This window comes from Lipophrys pholis, assembly GCF_963383615.2.
Source record: "Lipophrys pholis genome assembly, chromosome: 9".
NCBI classification, from domain to species: domain Eukaryota; kingdom Metazoa; phylum Chordata; class Actinopteri; order Blenniiformes; family Blenniidae; genus Lipophrys; species Lipophrys pholis.
This window is the reverse complement of record NC_137639.1, coordinates 5,488,496-5,505,583: the sequence shown is the minus strand read 5'-3', so window position 1 is coordinate 5,505,583 and position 17,088 is coordinate 5,488,496. Positions and strand designations below refer to the sequence as shown.

General features: G+C 43.6%; 1 protein-coding gene across 1 annotated transcript in view; it reads right to left on the bottom strand.

Moving 5' to 3' along the window:
- The window catches only part of vps13b (vacuolar protein sorting 13 homolog B), a 372,358-nt gene that overhangs the window by 273,937 nt on the left and 81,333 nt on the right, over nt 1-17,088 (bottom strand). Inside the window, 2 exon segments of the mRNA XM_080472571.1 lie at nt 6,982-7,161; nt 7,939-8,073. Of these exon segments, the coding sequence (XP_080328697.1) occupies nt 6,982-7,161; nt 7,939-8,073 (315 nt within the window).

Genomic DNA, 17,088 nt, shown 5'->3' with positions numbered 1-17,088 from the left:
TTGTCTCTGGTGGTTTCTCACCAGTGTGTGCAGTAAATGTATTTTTAGCACAGTTTCTGTCTACTGTAGCTCTATAAGCCAGAAAAAGTTCAGGCAGCAGCTTAAAAACATCAAGCTGCTGCCTGAGACAAAGCCAGGCTGTTGATTTAACACTCTATGGAGTGAGTGAACACATGCAAAGGAGGGGAACAGAGCATGATAGATGGATATATGAAAGTACGGCAGGCCTTTGAAAGATTGTAATGGAGGAGGCTACCAAGAAAGATCCCACTTCAGTTCACACTCCATCTACGGTGTCAGTGCACCCCATTCAAAGGCTTCGCTCTCAGAAAAGAGAGCGTGCCTGCATATCGGTCTATCCGCCCATGTGCTAAACACGGAGTATAATTGCACAAATGTATGAGTGCATTTGTGTGAAACGGTCAGATCAAAGCAAGGTGCGGCTTCATTCCCACCTGCTCTCATTAGTCTTTTGGTCGGTGAAGGATTGTAAGATCCCACCTGTTCCTGACTGCTGTGGAAAAGGTTTCTCTCTGCACACGTGCACAAACACAATAACATACATGTACACAGCTCTATACAGATGTGTCACCAGATGAACTAGTGAAATTGCTTGCAATATGAGGAACAATTGTATTAATATTCTTGTTTGCGTGACATCTATGTAATATAAGAATGACGCATAAGCAGTAGTGAGTTTCATTTATTAAAAGTATAGTGATGTTTAAATATAAATTGTGTACATAAACAGTGAGTGAAGTTTTTTTCTGGATAAACTATATTAAACTATTATTTTTCTTTCATCCATCCAACTTGGAAACAGTAATTAGGGAGACAACAGCTTTGATATCTATTATTGAACTAAATATGTAAAGTATTAGAGCACTCTGGGAATTCTCAAAGGACTAATTCCATGTAGCTTTCATAATTCCCTCCAATATGTTAAAATTGAGATTAAAGTTCACTTTGTTCCCCAATTCCCACAGCTCCCATGGCATGGTAAAGAGATCAAAACTGGAGGGCTTTATAGGGAACATCTTTAACATTTGCTCTGCTCTCAGTGTGCTTGATTAAATGTAACATTTTGAGATCCCAGAGTTCTGAGAAAAGCATAAATCATTGTCTCGCAGCTGCTGGCGTGCCTGGGGAAAACACATGCTATCCCTCACTCTCTCTCTCTCTCTCTCTCTCTCTCTCTCTCTCTCTCTCTCTCTCTCTCTCTCTCCCTCTCTCTCTCTCTCTTCCTCTTCTCTATGATCATAAAGCCCACCCGACCCACTGGGTCCCGCCTCCTCTGGAGAAACTCAACAGTGGAGGAGTGTGTTTGTGTGCTGGAAGGGGTAGCGGTGGCGGTGGTGGTGGTGGGGTGGGGGGGAGACACCTGCAGGCTGCCGCTTGCCCCGAGGTTCAGCGTAAACCCCAGCTCCTCACACGCCCTCTGGCCTCCTATTCCAGCGCATTGGCCCCATTCGAGGCCCGCTTAGTCATTCCCATCCATCAGCAGTGACAGGCCCAAGACAAAGCCAAGGAGGATGAAGAGCCAAGCAGCCAGTCACTGTCCAGGGATCAAAATGATCAAGCTGTCTCATGAGTAGCACTGATAATTTACACACAGTGTAACACTGGAGGTCATTATGAATGACATGGCCAAGGAATTCTGGTCCGAGTGATGCTTAAGGCACTGTTCTGCCTTGATTAAATTCACAAATAATTTATAGATCTAATACCAGAGGCAGCAGTCGCAGTGTGTGCTGGTGAATAATGACATGTCTCTGGCTCTCAGCTGGGCCCATGTGGAGGACTAACCTGTGCCCTCTGATCCTGTCTGCCAACCTGGATTGCTGCCTGCTGTGACTTAAAAGCAACTACCTCACCGCCCGAGCACAGAGTCCAACTCCTGCTGGCTGGACGGCCTCCATCAGCTACTCCATCTTTCACTTAATTTTTCATCTTATTTATTGGCATTGATTTGTCATTATTCATGTGCAACAATGGAGCATGAATCATCTTTCATTCCTTTAAAAATGAGATAAAGTATCAACCACACTGTCTGAATGTATGCCAAAGCCTCTTATCGTCGAGTCCGTCGGGACTGACTGACTGACATTGTAACGCAAAGGGTTAACAGCCAGATACGGAATTATGAGACCCAGTTGGTTCCATAAAAAAGGACATTTCAAAGTGGAGCTGCTTGGTTCTTCTGCGTTAAAACCCACGCCTTTAATTGTGCTTAATTTATTAGAATGTTCCAACCTCAAGTCTGGTAAATGAAAACACATTAGTCTGCATCTGCAGGAGTGCTACAAGTGTACAGGGACTCCCTCCAACCGCCATCCTCAGCCACCAAACCCACTCTCTGCATTCTCTAAGTGAACTGGAATTTGGTTTTAATTTACTGGTAAACAATTAGACAGAAAACAGATGTTACTGGCCGTATTACAAAGCTACTTATCTCCTTGAATTCTCTTTGCATGAATAACTTAAAATAGATGGAGAAAACATTAAAACTGTCTTCATGTCATGGCACAGAAATGTCCAATTCACTGTGACGTTACAACTGCAAAGACCTTAGACAGACAACTATACAGTAGCAAAATGTCCACACACAAGTGCTATAAACTTATGTGAATGTCCTGTAGTGTGAACTGAAGTTATTGTATCAGATGTGACCAGAGCGATCTGGAACTTTCTGAGCCCTAAAAAGCAGAAAAACTAAGCCGTTGAGGAAATGGCTTCTGGTACGAATTAAATGATCCTTAATGAAAGTGCGGGTGATTTCCAAAGCCTGTCACAACCTCTAAGAAATGAGACAACACAGAGATCACACACACAAGACCAGAACAGAAACGCAGAGAAAAGCGTCTCTCTACCTAAAATCAACTGCGGTCAATCAAATACTACTGAAACATGAAAATACAAAAGTATGGCTACGTAAAAAGCGCCAAGGCTTGTTTGTAAATACATTCAAATGGTACACAGGCAGCTCGATGTCCATCAACAAAAAGTCCCTCCTTCTACAAATAAACATTGTGCTTTGTGATGAGGGATCTCACTGGACTGCTGTGCATCGCATTCACACCAACAACAGAAGCAACAAATCAGATGTAAAATAGAATATAAAAGTTGATCGAGGGTCATTATAGCATAATGCTTTCAGTATGTCTATGGCGTAAGAAGTTAGCTTTTCTCTTACTACTCTACCCTGGTCCTATGCTCAATGTATAATGATCGAATTTGCTAAATGGAATCAACAGCACCACATGGGATGAATAAAACCTGTTTGATGCCAAGGCCAAGTGCTCCGACAACTCAGAAATGCAGTGATCACAAAACGCTGAGCGCCTCTGAGCCGGCCCTCTGGGAGCAAAGGGTGCAGCCCATTTGGAGTGGTTGCTACGCCACCTTTCATCTCGGGCTGAATGAGGCGTTGCATCCATCATTCCATTAACGTCTCCCTAACAGGCTCGCAGTCACCCTCCGGATGACAGCAGGGACAGGGGACATGTGGACTGACCAGAGGCTTTGATGTAAGACTACCCTGCGTACAAAACACAGGCCTTTAAATAGTCGTCCAAAGACACCGCCTGCACACACACACACACACACACACACACACACACACACACACACACACACACACACACACACACACACACACACACACACACACACACACACACACACACACACACACACACACACACACACACACACACACACACACACACACACACACACGGCACGTTCACAAGCTTTTTCCCTCGGCGGCATGTTTGACACAGCGCGCTCACACACACACACACACACATGGAAAGAGAGAGAAATGTTCCAGTCTGGTGAAACTGTTACTGTCAAGTCACGCTGCTCTCTCCAGCCTGGCTGTATTGACAGGTATATTACAGATAAAAGAATGTCTGGCACAAGGTTTCCGTACACGCGTGGGAATAAGCCGTTCTGTACCGCTCGGTGAGATTAAATAAATGCAAATTAATGAAGAAAGTAAAGCCAGCGTCTTTCCCCCGTGGGGAAGAAATGAATTAATTTTGAGTTAAATGAGTAAGACAAATGGAAAAAGGTGAGTATGCATAACAAACTGGAAGGAGAGATGTATACAGACGGTGAAACAAAGAATATTAAACACAGAAGACAAGAAAAAAAAAAGAGGAGAGGCAGTGATGAGAAGGAGTGCAGGCCTTCACTGCTTCACATCTGCTGGAGACATATCCAGTGCTTCTGGGAGTCGGTCCCCCACCTCCTTTTCACCTTCATCTTCCTTCTCTCTCCCGCTAGCTTTGCTTACTTTAGGTTTTCTGGTTTGTGTTCGGATCAGGTTTTAATATTGGAAAATATGTACTGTCTTTATGAGCCATTGCTTCGCTGAAATAATGTGCACCTTAAATCACAGTAATAGTCTGAGGCTGTGCGATAAACAGAATTTACCAGAGTTCCTCAAATTATCTATCTCTGTCTGTGAGGCTGTAAACGGTGCCGAGACCCACTTGTCAAAAATACAACATTGCTTTTAAAATTCACTTTTATGTCACTGCAATTCTCTGGAAATTTATTCGTCGACTGCCCTCACATTCATCAAACCATGAGTTACCTATGAAATGTAAGCTTTCCCCGTCTTACATTTTCAATTTATCGCTTTGTCTTGGCACCAACGTCTGCAGAAATGAGATAATAACTGACTGGGTGACATTCAAGCAGCAATGCACTCGCCTGGTTAGGGATGGCCTCCCAGATCTACTGTCGAAACTGCACTTATCTTCTTACCACACTGCGCCCAGAGCTGCAGCTGAATTGTTTCTTCACAGTCTGAAAGCATCAGAGGCCAGCTACATGGACTTCTCACTCCTGACATGTTTAAGGCCCGCTACTCTGATATGATTCCGGGCAAGGGGGTGGGAGTTTATGCGAGTCAAGGCCACACGGTGAATCTCTGCAGCCCTGTATTAAAAGTGATGTACAGTTGTGAGTGAAATCAAATACCGGAGGTGTATTGTTTTACATTGTCACCACAGGCTTCTCTTGTATCGGGTCAAGGATGGAAGGAGGTTGTGGGAGAACAGTCCAGAATGTACTTAAAGACTTTGAGGGAAACACCTACTGAGGGCTTTTTGAGACATGGGAGCAATTGAAGACCCCGCTACAGGGGAGACTGTCAAGTGTGTCTACTTCCAGAGACATCAATCTTCCCTAGGAGCCCGCTAGGACTGTCTGAAGAAGTTCCAGTTGCAGGTGTGGAGAGGCTATGGATGATACACTCATAAACATGGCTTCAAAACACTGCGAGAGATGCTTCAGATTCTAAGAGGCCTCGCTGTGCATATGAGGTCATGCCTGGCTACTGTTAAGAGATACACAAGATGATAAAAGATGCAGTGAATCAATCACCACAGCTCCTAAAACTTTTGAAGTTGGAATGCTAAGTTGCACTCCTTGTGTTTTGGAATAGCTACTGAAAAATTCCCATAGACCCTCACACTAACTGGCCAACATTAGAAGTGTAATCTTTGGCTTGTGGATGCAATCAGAAATGCAACCAGACATCATAACAACTATCAACGGCAATCCTCAGGTGGTTAGCTGTTGTTATGCGGCCCGGCCCGGCGCTGACAGAGACTAACTGATGTTTAGAAAAATTGTTGAGCCTGTAAGGAGACGCGGGGCTGCCAATCCCGCCTCGAGGATAGTAGAGTGGAAAACACTTATTGGCTTTACTAAACAAATAACTGAAAGGGGGCACTGCGTGACACGATGGGAGGAAGGAAAATATGACGACCCAAGCGAAGACTTGGCATCAGATCACCAATGACTGAGCTGGAATATCGACTACCAATGTCTGAAACCCGCCCAAACCCCAACACCACCACCAGGAAATGAGCGAAGAAAGTTAGATGTCAATGCGGGGATGTGATTTCAAAAATACACAAGTTGAGCACGAAATTCTCCCACAAAGTCTTGTACTTTGTACTTAAAGAGAGAGTGGTGTTGCGGCCAGACTGTCAAGAGTGGGTGAGGGATGGAGAATTTCAGCTTCGAGTTGCTGCGCATACCACGCATCAACAAAAAAAATCCACAGGCAGTGCTTCTAAGGCTCCTAATCATGTTAAAACTCTCAATTTAAACATGTGTAGAATAGGGCTGCACGTTATCGGGTGAGCACCCCATATGAGATGATTTTAAGTATTGTACCCATGATATGATTTGCAATAAAAGGACAAACTTAAGCTGACGTTAGTGTCTTTCAGATTTAAAATGTGTTCTTCTGAACAACACAGCTCTTTCTTTTAACCCTAATTTATACTAATAGTTGTGACTACCTAAGTACTGGGTGGGTATGTAGGGGAATACGGCTTCATCTGATTGGTCAAATATGTTGACATGCAGTGGACGGAAGCATCATTTATTGCAGGGGTGTCAAACAGAAGGCCCGTGGGCCAAAACTGGCGTGCAAGAGTCTCCAATCTGGCCAAAACACCAAAACAATGGTCAAAATTTCAAAGAAATTGATTGCTTTACATATTTTTTAAGAGTTTTGGACACAACACAAAACTGAGACCTGAGCTGAGATATCAGCGACTTCATTGCTATCACACTGGGCTCAAAACCGTGCTGTCAGGGTTCATTTGTAAAAACAAGCAAAGTGCAACAGGTGTAGGAGTTTTTTTTTGACATTTCACTGCATTAGAATTTGCTTTATGGTGAGATTGTAGTCATTATCCAAAGGAATTGTTTATTTATGGCACTATTTTACCGTTCCAGCCCACTCAAGAGGAAATTGGACTATATGTAACCCCTCAACTAAAATGTATTTGACACTCCTGCTTAATTGCAATATGTAAATGTGTGTTCTTCATGATAATAAATTTATGATGCATCGTGCAGCCATACATTCATTATCTTCAGAAGAAAGAAAAATGTTGTGATCACACTTCACACGTTACTCAGTGAAGTTCCGAGGAGAGGGTGAAATACCTGAGTTCCTGCAGTCGACTCCTTGCTGAGGGACCTGGACAGAAAACGCCAGCAGGTCGGGGGCCAGCAGAGACTCCGGCTTGCGGATCTCGTTGAGCCAGCGACTCATGTGCAGCTCTTTGGTGTCAGATGGGCCCTGAATCAGAGGAACCAGCTTCTCTTTTGCTCCCTCCCCTGAACCTGAGCAAGAAGAGTTCCAGAATGAATTCAACATGATTATATAGGAACATCTCTCTTTAAAATGTGTCCAAGAGAACACAAAAACAAGGTAAAACTGAAATATGTTGCAAATTAGAAATACATTTTGTAGTTAACTGCTGGTAGTTTATAAAAGATATACAAGAAAAAACATACAAAATTGTTTAGTTAACAAATCCTAAATAAAAGTATCAGTTGTCTCAGTTCACTTTCATTATCCTCTTTGATTCATTGACTGGACAGGCTAAGTGATGAGCAGAAACATGAAAGGAGCGGGTGTTTGTTCCTCTCTTGTTCCTGGTTGAGGTGGTCAGTTCGGGACTGCAAAAATACCTCTGCAATGTCCATTATTTTATATTGTTTTTATGGGTGTTTATTTTGCAAAAAGAAAATTAATTGCACATGATTTTTTTTTTTTCCATTTGCACTTCTATCCTGACAGCTGCAACAGATCTAATAATCTGCCTGACATCATGTGTGCAGCTTGACCTCGTGAACTCTGTGCTATGACACTAGCTCCAATAACATCCGTGCCATCAAAGACATGGCCGCAGCCCAATGGCAGCGACCCGGGAGAAAACAGCAACTGAATCACGTCGCTGGAGAAAAATCAAGATAAAGACCGAGCGGGGAAGACAGAGACGGAGCGCAGTGTGTAAAAGCACAAGTTAAGAAGAGAAGTAAAGAAGAGTCTAGTCGGTCTCACTCTTTCCCTCCTACACAGGCAGTAAAGTTTTAACAGGGCACAGCTGCACACACCTGGGGTCCTGGCGCACACTTTTACAGCTCCCACGGTTCCCGAGGCGCATTTCACCGTCGCACGGCTGCAGAACTTCAGCTCCAGGTTTTGGACCGAGCCTTCCAGAGTCGGTGACGGGCCGGGATATTTCACACCTAATAAAAAAAAACGTTGAAAAAGTGAAAATGAACTGCAGTCCAGCAGGTTTAAACGGCGCTTCTGTGGCTTCGTTCAACACGTGATTGGCCTTTAATTGTTCTTGACCAACCAGGTGCTCCTAAACACTGATATCACCGACACTGTGTTAAAGTATAATATTAAATGCCACACAGAAACTGTCGAATTTCTACTACTGGCTCAAAAAAATTTCCACATTTTTATTCCATTTCTGCTGAGTGGTGGCTTTGCAGCAATGAGATGGTGTTATGCGTGGAGGCTCAGCAGTAAAATCACCCAGTGGGTCCCTGAAGGGGCTGCACCCTGCTGTTTAGAGATGCAGAAAAGAAGAATTCACTATACTACTGAATATATAACATATTCTTCACTCGAGTCTTCACAGATATCCTTAAAGAAATTAAACAAACTCAAATGGTCACAAATTGGATTAAATGTTTTACAAGTTTCCAGTAAATCTCCTGATTTGAATCAATTTCAGCTAAATAACAGGGACTGTTGGGAGTATGAGTAATAGGTCAATATAAAGGAATTATCTTTCCAAAATAATATCCAATCTAGTCACGCCTGTATCCAGCTCAGTGTCAACTGCAGCTCACCTCACACCAGCATTACATCACAGGAGCCTCGAGTGCTCTTCACTCTGTGATTATTTCTCTTAATGGCAGCCTGGTGTGGAAGAAACTCCCGTCTTTCCATCTTTCCAAAATGAAACGGTTTGCACCGTGGCAAGGAGCGAGGGGGATTACACACTCGCTATTATGATATGTCAGAGTTATTTCAATGGTGAGAAGCTATTTAAAACACATTGCAGGAGGAAGAGGGAGAAATTACTGGCGGACTCGGAGATATTGTGGACTTGAGGGAATTTGGTGCCAAACCGCCTGTTGAGAGAGGAGAGGAGGATCCATCCATCACATGCTACATTCTTCCAGTGAGCTGGAACTGTCTGAGGGAATCACGCTGAATTCTTACATCACCTGTTCCAATAAGGCTTTACTTCTCAAAGTAATCCCCTCGTACGGCGATAGCACTTCATTTCCTACAAACGTCCGCAGCACTTTGATGCCGACTTTACAACTCAGTGAGGCTTTTTCTCATGCGCTGGCCGGGCGACGCTACGGTCGACGAGCCACAGAGGAGGGACAGGCGGCAATAAAACGTTCAGTATCCATACATAATCATAAAAATAGATGAAAAACAAATTAAACACAAGGACAGACGGTAAGAATTTATGAGCTACTGGTGAGTGAGAAGGTAGTGCATTAATAAGGCACAGATGAGTAGTGCTACCAGAAGCTTTGAAAGCACCTTTGGCAGGAGCTCCTGAAGCAGCCAGAAATAAAAAACTCTGGACCTTTAAAAGGTTTCCTCAATCTACATCTGCATTTCTGACTTCTTATCAGTTAACTCTGACACCAGTTCATTAATTCTTCACAAAACTCCTTTGAATTCTTAAATCTCCTCCTTTTCTCAAGTTTCCCTTCTCAGGGAATCCAAAATAATTGTAACCTGAATGGGCTGCTCTACTTTTGGGTTTTTTGTTTGCCGTTAATCTCAATCAACCAACAGTTCTGATGTGGTGAAGTTGTAAAACTGCAGTCGGTGAGGATAAGGGTGGGATTTGGGTAGACATACATAAAGAGCACATTTAACCAGGGGAATTACTGGAAATTGCTAAAATCCCTAACCACTGACTTCCCCCTTTTTTCTCTCTCAGACAAATTACCCATCAACCTCTTCACCTGCTGTCTGAGAGGCCCTGCATAAGCCCAGATGGAAGATGGTAATGTTAATAACGCTCCCTCCTTGTCTCGGCTTCCCACTTCATATATCTGCAGGTCAAACAGCAGTGCTACACGTCTCCGTGAGGCTCCACCGACGGCCCCCGATCCTTCTGTCCGAGACGGTCCACAGTTTAACTGCAATCAGGAACCTTTATGTGGAGCAACTATTAACTTTCTTGCATGCTTGAATAGAAGATACGTGGGGAAAAAGGGATCCGGCTCTACAAAGTGTACGCATACATTTCTCAGATCACAGAATGTGCAACGTCACATGAAGGGAAGTTCACCTCAAGACTAAAGGCAACAAGTTTTCACAAAGTATAATCTATTAAATGACTAACTTTCTCGTGAATATATTACAGATCGTCTTTGGTGAGTGACATTCCAGCAGGATCAGTTTTTTTTCCACACATTACATCTCTTAATGCATCATATTATATATTCCATTAATCCCTCTTTCATGTAGAATTCAGCCAAGAGGTTCCCACGCCTTTTCTTGAGGGACTCAAATTTTTACCATTGTAAACTTAGGCGACCCCAAACCACACCAGTACAACTACAAAATAAGTTGAAAGAATTCCGTAAGACACTATAAGTGGAAAAACAGCTTGTTTATTTTTTGTTATATTCTGTACCGATGAGTGTGTTTTCTCTGAGGATCTGGTTTCACACTCCGTCTCTGGAGGTTTGATGATGCTTCAGTTTGCAGTTTCAAACTTTCATTCAACAGTTAGTTTTTTCCACCATCACAGAAGCACTCAGCTGTAATTTTGTCCATTGCTTCTATGAAGCCATATTCTATGTAACTGTCTTGGTACACTGGATTTCTTTTCTGGGCGGATTCATTTTTCTCTTTAACCTGACGCCCCACACTTTGCGAGCTCACATATATGTATACTGCAGAGGGAGTGTTCATGTTCAACCCACTCATATCTTCACAATACTCATTATAAATAGTAATTAAATCATTTAATAAATGCTGCACTTTCAATGTAAATCATTATACTGAGAAGCTTTGTGACTGAATAAATGACTTTAATGCAGACCTACCCATTTTAAAAAAAAAGAAAAATATCTTATACCCCTTAAAATCAACCACCTGTGAATTTACTCCATGCGGGTGGCCCCCGGCATTACAAGAAAGTGTTGCTATGCAAGGCTGTTGTTGTTGTTTTTTAATCACTATCAAGCATCTTAATAAAACATAACTTACTGTCAAAATAATCAGTGAGCGGCATCATATGATGATACTATTCCAAAAGCTCTTGCACTATCAACTGAACTATTTCAGCTCTGAGAATATACTCACACAGTGAGGATATCTGGTAAGCCTCCAGTGTTTTTGTTGAAATGGTTACCACACCAACTGCTTTTAGCTCATCTTAATTTATGGTTAAATAAATGCATATTGTGACGTACAAACAGCTTAGACATTGTTGGGGGTTTTTTCCCTGCGCTAAGGACCGGAGGGAAATATAGAGGATGACATCCGTACGCCATAAAGCTGGACTCCCATCTCCCCCTGGAAACAATATACCTATATACATTAACCATCAGAGGACTGGATCAGACAGTTGGCTCTATTAAGTGTGTCTCAGAGAACCTAAAAACATATGACCCATCTCCCTGAAAGAACAGACCATCGCAGTGAATGGTTATCCAGACTCAGTGACCCTTTGGCCCTTTTCAGAACTGCGCTGACAGAAAAAAAAAAGAAAAGAAGGGGGCAGCAACTGTGAAGAGTAGGCCTGCACATGAACACACAGCTCCTCCAGGTCTGGAAAAGATAGAAATGTTAAAATTGCAAGCCAGTCTGGAACATGACGAGGGCCATTCCCTCCTCTCTGCTTGCTCTTTGATAAATGGCACTGGGGGTGTCGGTATAACATATCGCTCTTGCCCACGTAGATGTCCTAAAGGGCACAGTGCACCTGCTGGGTTGCTGGCCGTTGCGTGGGGGGGCTCTGGACAATGTTTTGTCCAGCTGTTGGACTATAAAAATGTGGGGTACACAGGAAGAGGAAAAACACGAGTGTTGGTAAGTTTGTCGGCTCCGACGGGGGTTTTCAGTGCGTTTCATGTGTGTAAGGTGCATTAGTGTGTGTGTGTCACGAGCAGGCACTCGTGTTTGTGTGTTTCTGTGTGTGACCGAGTGAACGTGTGTGGTGCTGCGACTCGTCAAGCGAAGGCAGGTGCAAGAAGTACATAAACACACAGCTCGGGGCCAGAGGCTACGGCACTCCATCAAACATTGAGAGGGCAACCGTGGGCAGCTGGATATGCTATACTACACACTGATGAGAAAGCATGGAGTGGGTGATGGGAAGGACGGGCCGAGAGAGAGGAAAGAAAAACTAAAGGAAAGAAAGAGTTGATTAGAAAAAAAAAAAAGTAGTGGAGTGCCTCACTAGTTGGCGTGCACACTGCCGGTGTGGTTGTGTGTATGTTGGACATCTGCAGACTTGAAAGCTATGCTACACACATTCCAGCATGTCTTGCTTTCACTGCTGTGAGCAATGGTATGGGAACGCCGACTTCCTCTAAAGCTGGACACTTACTCAACAGAGGTTACATTGACATGCATTCACAGGATATTTCTTACAAAATCTTGGAAATATTTGAGAAATTCTTGTTTCTGATTCTCTGGAAAAGTTATTTACTTCCTTTATTCTACCCTTCCAGAGAATAGGCTGAGGCGTTCACATGGGAAGACAGAGCTACTGATATATGAGGTGAGGAAAAATCAGACATTTTCTTTGTGCAATCTTTAATGTATGCTCTGAAACTTGAGCAAAAACATCCAGAGAGGCCAATAAGCTCTGCTGGAACCGAAGCGGAAAAATGGACTATCTGGCAACAGGCGTATGCTTACTACACAACATGACAATGCTGCACAAGAAAAGCTGTTCTGATTCAGGGGATTAGATGTTCACTCTTTGCATTAATGGCCACCGTTGATGGCGGAGGTTAGCTGCTGAACGCTAACGGGCAGCTAAAAGAAGGAATGAGAGGGAAAGAGAACCTAAAGCACTAAAAACCTCAGAGTCTGGCAGTGGGCCCACAGCAGCGAGGGGGCTGACAGAAAAAGAGGTAGACATAGACAGGTTGGGTAGCCTGAAAGCAGCCAGCTGAGCCATTAAGTGCTGATGCAGAAACAATAACTGTCTCTCCTAAGTCAGGAGGGGCTGAAGTAGGAGCAGTAAGTAGGAGCAGGTCCGCTGGCACCGTGCCCAGAACTGACACGCAGCAAATATACAGACACATGCTGAGAGAGTGGGACAGGAAAACAGACAAGGTGAACCAGTAGTGGTTTGTCCCGCAGTTAAAGCTCAGAAGAGAGAAGCTTTGTCAGAAGACGGCAGTGCAGACGTATGACTTCTTAGAAACGCTCATTTGGGGGGCAGAACGCAGGAAAACCAAAAGCATAAGTAAAGTACCGAGCAATGCAATACACACATGAACAGTGCATATGATCTATATTTGCAGCTTTTGCATACTACTCCAAACATTTTTTCGAAATCAGTACACACTGCAAATACCCGTTAGAGTACTGTTTTGCAAAACAGTCAACTGATTAAATTGGATGTTTAGTGTGTCAATATACACTATTTGTCTGGGTGTGCAAGCTTTTTATTGTGAGGATTTCTATTTATGCTCTTGAAAGGGCATTTTTACATTCTATTTTAGATTCAAAACAACAACAGCTGTTTTTAGATAAACAAAAGGACAAAAGCAGCAGTGGCTACAATTTGGTAATGAACCACAAATGCACTTCCAGGGATGAGGAATTGTAGCTTTAAAAAAAAAAAAATCCACTAATTAGGAATGTGAACGGTAAATTCTTCCACATTTACACATGTACAAATCAGATTTTCTTTGACATAGTAAAAGCGATTGGACAGAGACAGAAACCAGAATGACACGCTGGCCGAGCTGCGTCCTCACTGAGTTGATGATGTGGTGGTGGTGGTGGTGGTGGTGGCGGTGGTGGTGGGGTGTGTAAAACGGTCACGGTATAAAGACAGTGATAGGGTGTAAGTGCTGGTGGTAGCAGAGACCGGGGGTCTAATTTTCCTGATTTCCATGCCTGCCAGGTGCTGCCTGCCTTTCTGTCTGCCCACTAAAGCAGTGACACATGTTCCCCGCACATTTAAACCGTGGTTCTCTCTGCCACCGAATTACCACAATTAAGGAGTCTTCATGCGGAAGCAATTTGGCCAACACTAATGTGCCCAGGCAGTGAGGTTTGGAAGACAGTGGAGGGGTGTAGCGTTTGGGGGAGGGGAGGGGCGGAACGAGAGCCGGCGCAAAACACAAAGTCGAACGTCACCCAGCAAATGAGAACGATGAGTGAGAGTAAGACAAAAAAGGGAGCGACAGATGTGCGAAGAGTGATAGAGGAACATGTGCTGTGACACAGACGATCCCCGCGTCGCCACTTGTAAGAAGATGATTAGCCGGTGGTGAGATAGGCCATTAAAACACAGTTCTGGATGAGAGGGCCTGCTTCTCAATCTCCCATATCCCCAGCCTAATGCTGCCTTGACAAATTTGGTTAGCACAAGAAACGGGGGCATTCTAGCTTTGAAGTAGCAGCCAGGCTGGAATGCCAGTGTGGTTCTACCATGAGAGATGCTCGAAAGTACAGACCGCAGCTAATGACACTAAACCAGCCCCTCTGCTGCTGAAATGCAAGTCTGGATTACTGCTCGCTCTCTCTCTAAATTCTAAAGATCTGTGTGTCTGTAAGTCATGCTGGCTCATTTTCTCAGGCTTTCTCCTCCTCTCCGGGCCTACTTTACGGGCGAGAATTAAAAGAGAAAACCAGCAGAGCATTCTTGTTTATCAATAATCCACTGAGATCAATATTTATGTCTGTGCTTTGCCGAGGCCGACTGTGTCTGTGTGTGGTGGTAGCCAAGACGTGACTGGGGTTTCGGTGCTGCTGAGGCACTTCAATGGGACTTACAGTGGAAATTTATGGCCCCGTGACGTGAAGCTATGTGCTCAGTCGGCAGTAGTCACTGTGCTAAGATGGGACGGTTGGCTCGCAGCAGGAAGTCGGCTCTGCAGACACTACGAGGTGACATGAACACAAACAGATTAATTTGGAGCTGTCACTGATTCGACTGTGGGTGCTTAAAAACCCGTTATGGTGCTTTTGCATTTCTCAGTGAAGCTCACGATGTACACCCAACGTCTCAAACACGTCTAGTGCTAAGCTACCAAAACCACTGACCTATCAAAATAAATTGATTTAATTATACACTATGTGTTGCTCAACTAGTGTCATGCATCCCATTTTCAGCGTTTCTGCTGTTTCTGTGTAAACGGACATTGTTTTCAAAACAAATTTCAAATGCAAAACTTTTTTCTGAAATAAAAATGCAAAAACAATGCGTCTTCACTTGAGACGTTGTCATATAAACGGGGTCTAAATCACACATTCAACATACTCTTCAACAATACATCCCTCGCTTTAAAAAAGCCACGCCTACCTTAAGGTCTGTTTAATACATTTGAGCTGGAGCATCCGTCGATGACATGTTGCAGGGGACGACAAGTCTTTACCACAGTAATGCTTCATAAACCCGGGCAACAGGGGGTGTTCATATCACATTTCACTTTACCCTCCATGGGGGAGACGAGTCGAATGTTCCAGCGCTTACATCTCCACAAACTCTTCTCTACCTCGGCTCAGCCAACTCAATTGAACGTTAGACACAATAACCAATTCAAGAATTACACTGTGCCAATCGTATACTGGATTTAGTGGTGAGTGGAGTTTTACATCTAAAGAACTGTAAAGGATTCATATTAGAAACATAAACTAAAAGGTTGCGGCGCTCAGGCTTCCAGATCCTGTGCTGGGATCATCCATGTTCTCCAACATGCCTGAAATCACATTCTATTTCCCATGACAGAAAAGTGGGCTACAATTCAAACAAATGGGGGAAGAAAATCTTTGGCACTCTTTCAGTGGACTTCTGATTTTTTTTTTTTTTTCCAGGAGCAGAGCGGAGAGTGTGAGTAGGAGAAGAATGTCAATAGGACTGTTGTGGCGTGATAAGACACCCCATAATGAGCTTCATAAGACATCCGCTAAACTGAAGGCTGAGATTTGTATGTCTACACACTCTTTGTATACTGTATGGGGGCGCTATGCCCCAGGCTCATTGAGCGTATGCGACATTGGGGACGGGGTGCAGACTACGATGGAATCCAGACCGCATGCTGTGAGTACATATCAATAATTTCACACTTTGTATAATTAGTGAGGCGATTGCTGAGCCTTCTATAAACATCATATTCCAGGTGTATGTAAAAATGTAAGTTGCCTGATGGCTGGCAGTCGTTAACTACTGAGGTGCAGGGCAGAATGAGGGAGCCTGTGAGCCTGAGCTCAGGGCAGCAAAACCCAAGATTTACAGCTTTGAATCCTTCAGATGCAGAAGTGTAGCAAAAGTCACGTGTAAAAGAACAGCCAATTGGGAAACTGGGGGACTAGTAACTAGTGAGTTGTCTGTATTTTCAGCACTTGTATTCGAATGCGTAGACTTTAGCTGGTTTTTTTCACACATTTAAAAACTATTTACAGACAGACAACTTTTGAGACAACTTTTGCAGATTCACGTCGACAAATTATTTAACACATTCACAACTCTGACAGATCGAGGTACAGACAGACAACTCCATAGTTTTGCTGCAATAATTCCCCCATAATACTGTACATATGTTTTTGTATCTGCGTGTACATCTGAAACCAGTGGTGTGATATAAATTTGATTTGCAATATTTCTCAGAGGCCCAGACCTCGAGCGACTTGCATTCCTCTTATCCCATTAAACATATAAATTCCCACCTAATCCAGTGTCTAATTGTGGGTCAACACAACAAACTTCTGTTCTGTATCGGCTGCACAGGCTCGTGTCATCTCGGGACTGAAGGGAGCAGCAGAGAAAGAGCAGACAAAAGAGAAGCGGTTGAAGGCCTTAGTCTGGATTGACTTAAAACGTCATCACAATCTGCCGGGAGTGGAGCGAGAGCCGTCTGTGGCTCATTGAAGTTTTCATTGACAAGAACCGTCTCAAGTTCCATCCGAGATTTATTTATCGGCTCTCTGATGCTGACACAACGTGTTTTTAATGTCAGAAATAAGGTTGCAGGCAGATGAAAAAAGAAACCTCTTTCTTCCCCTTCCCTCCGCTT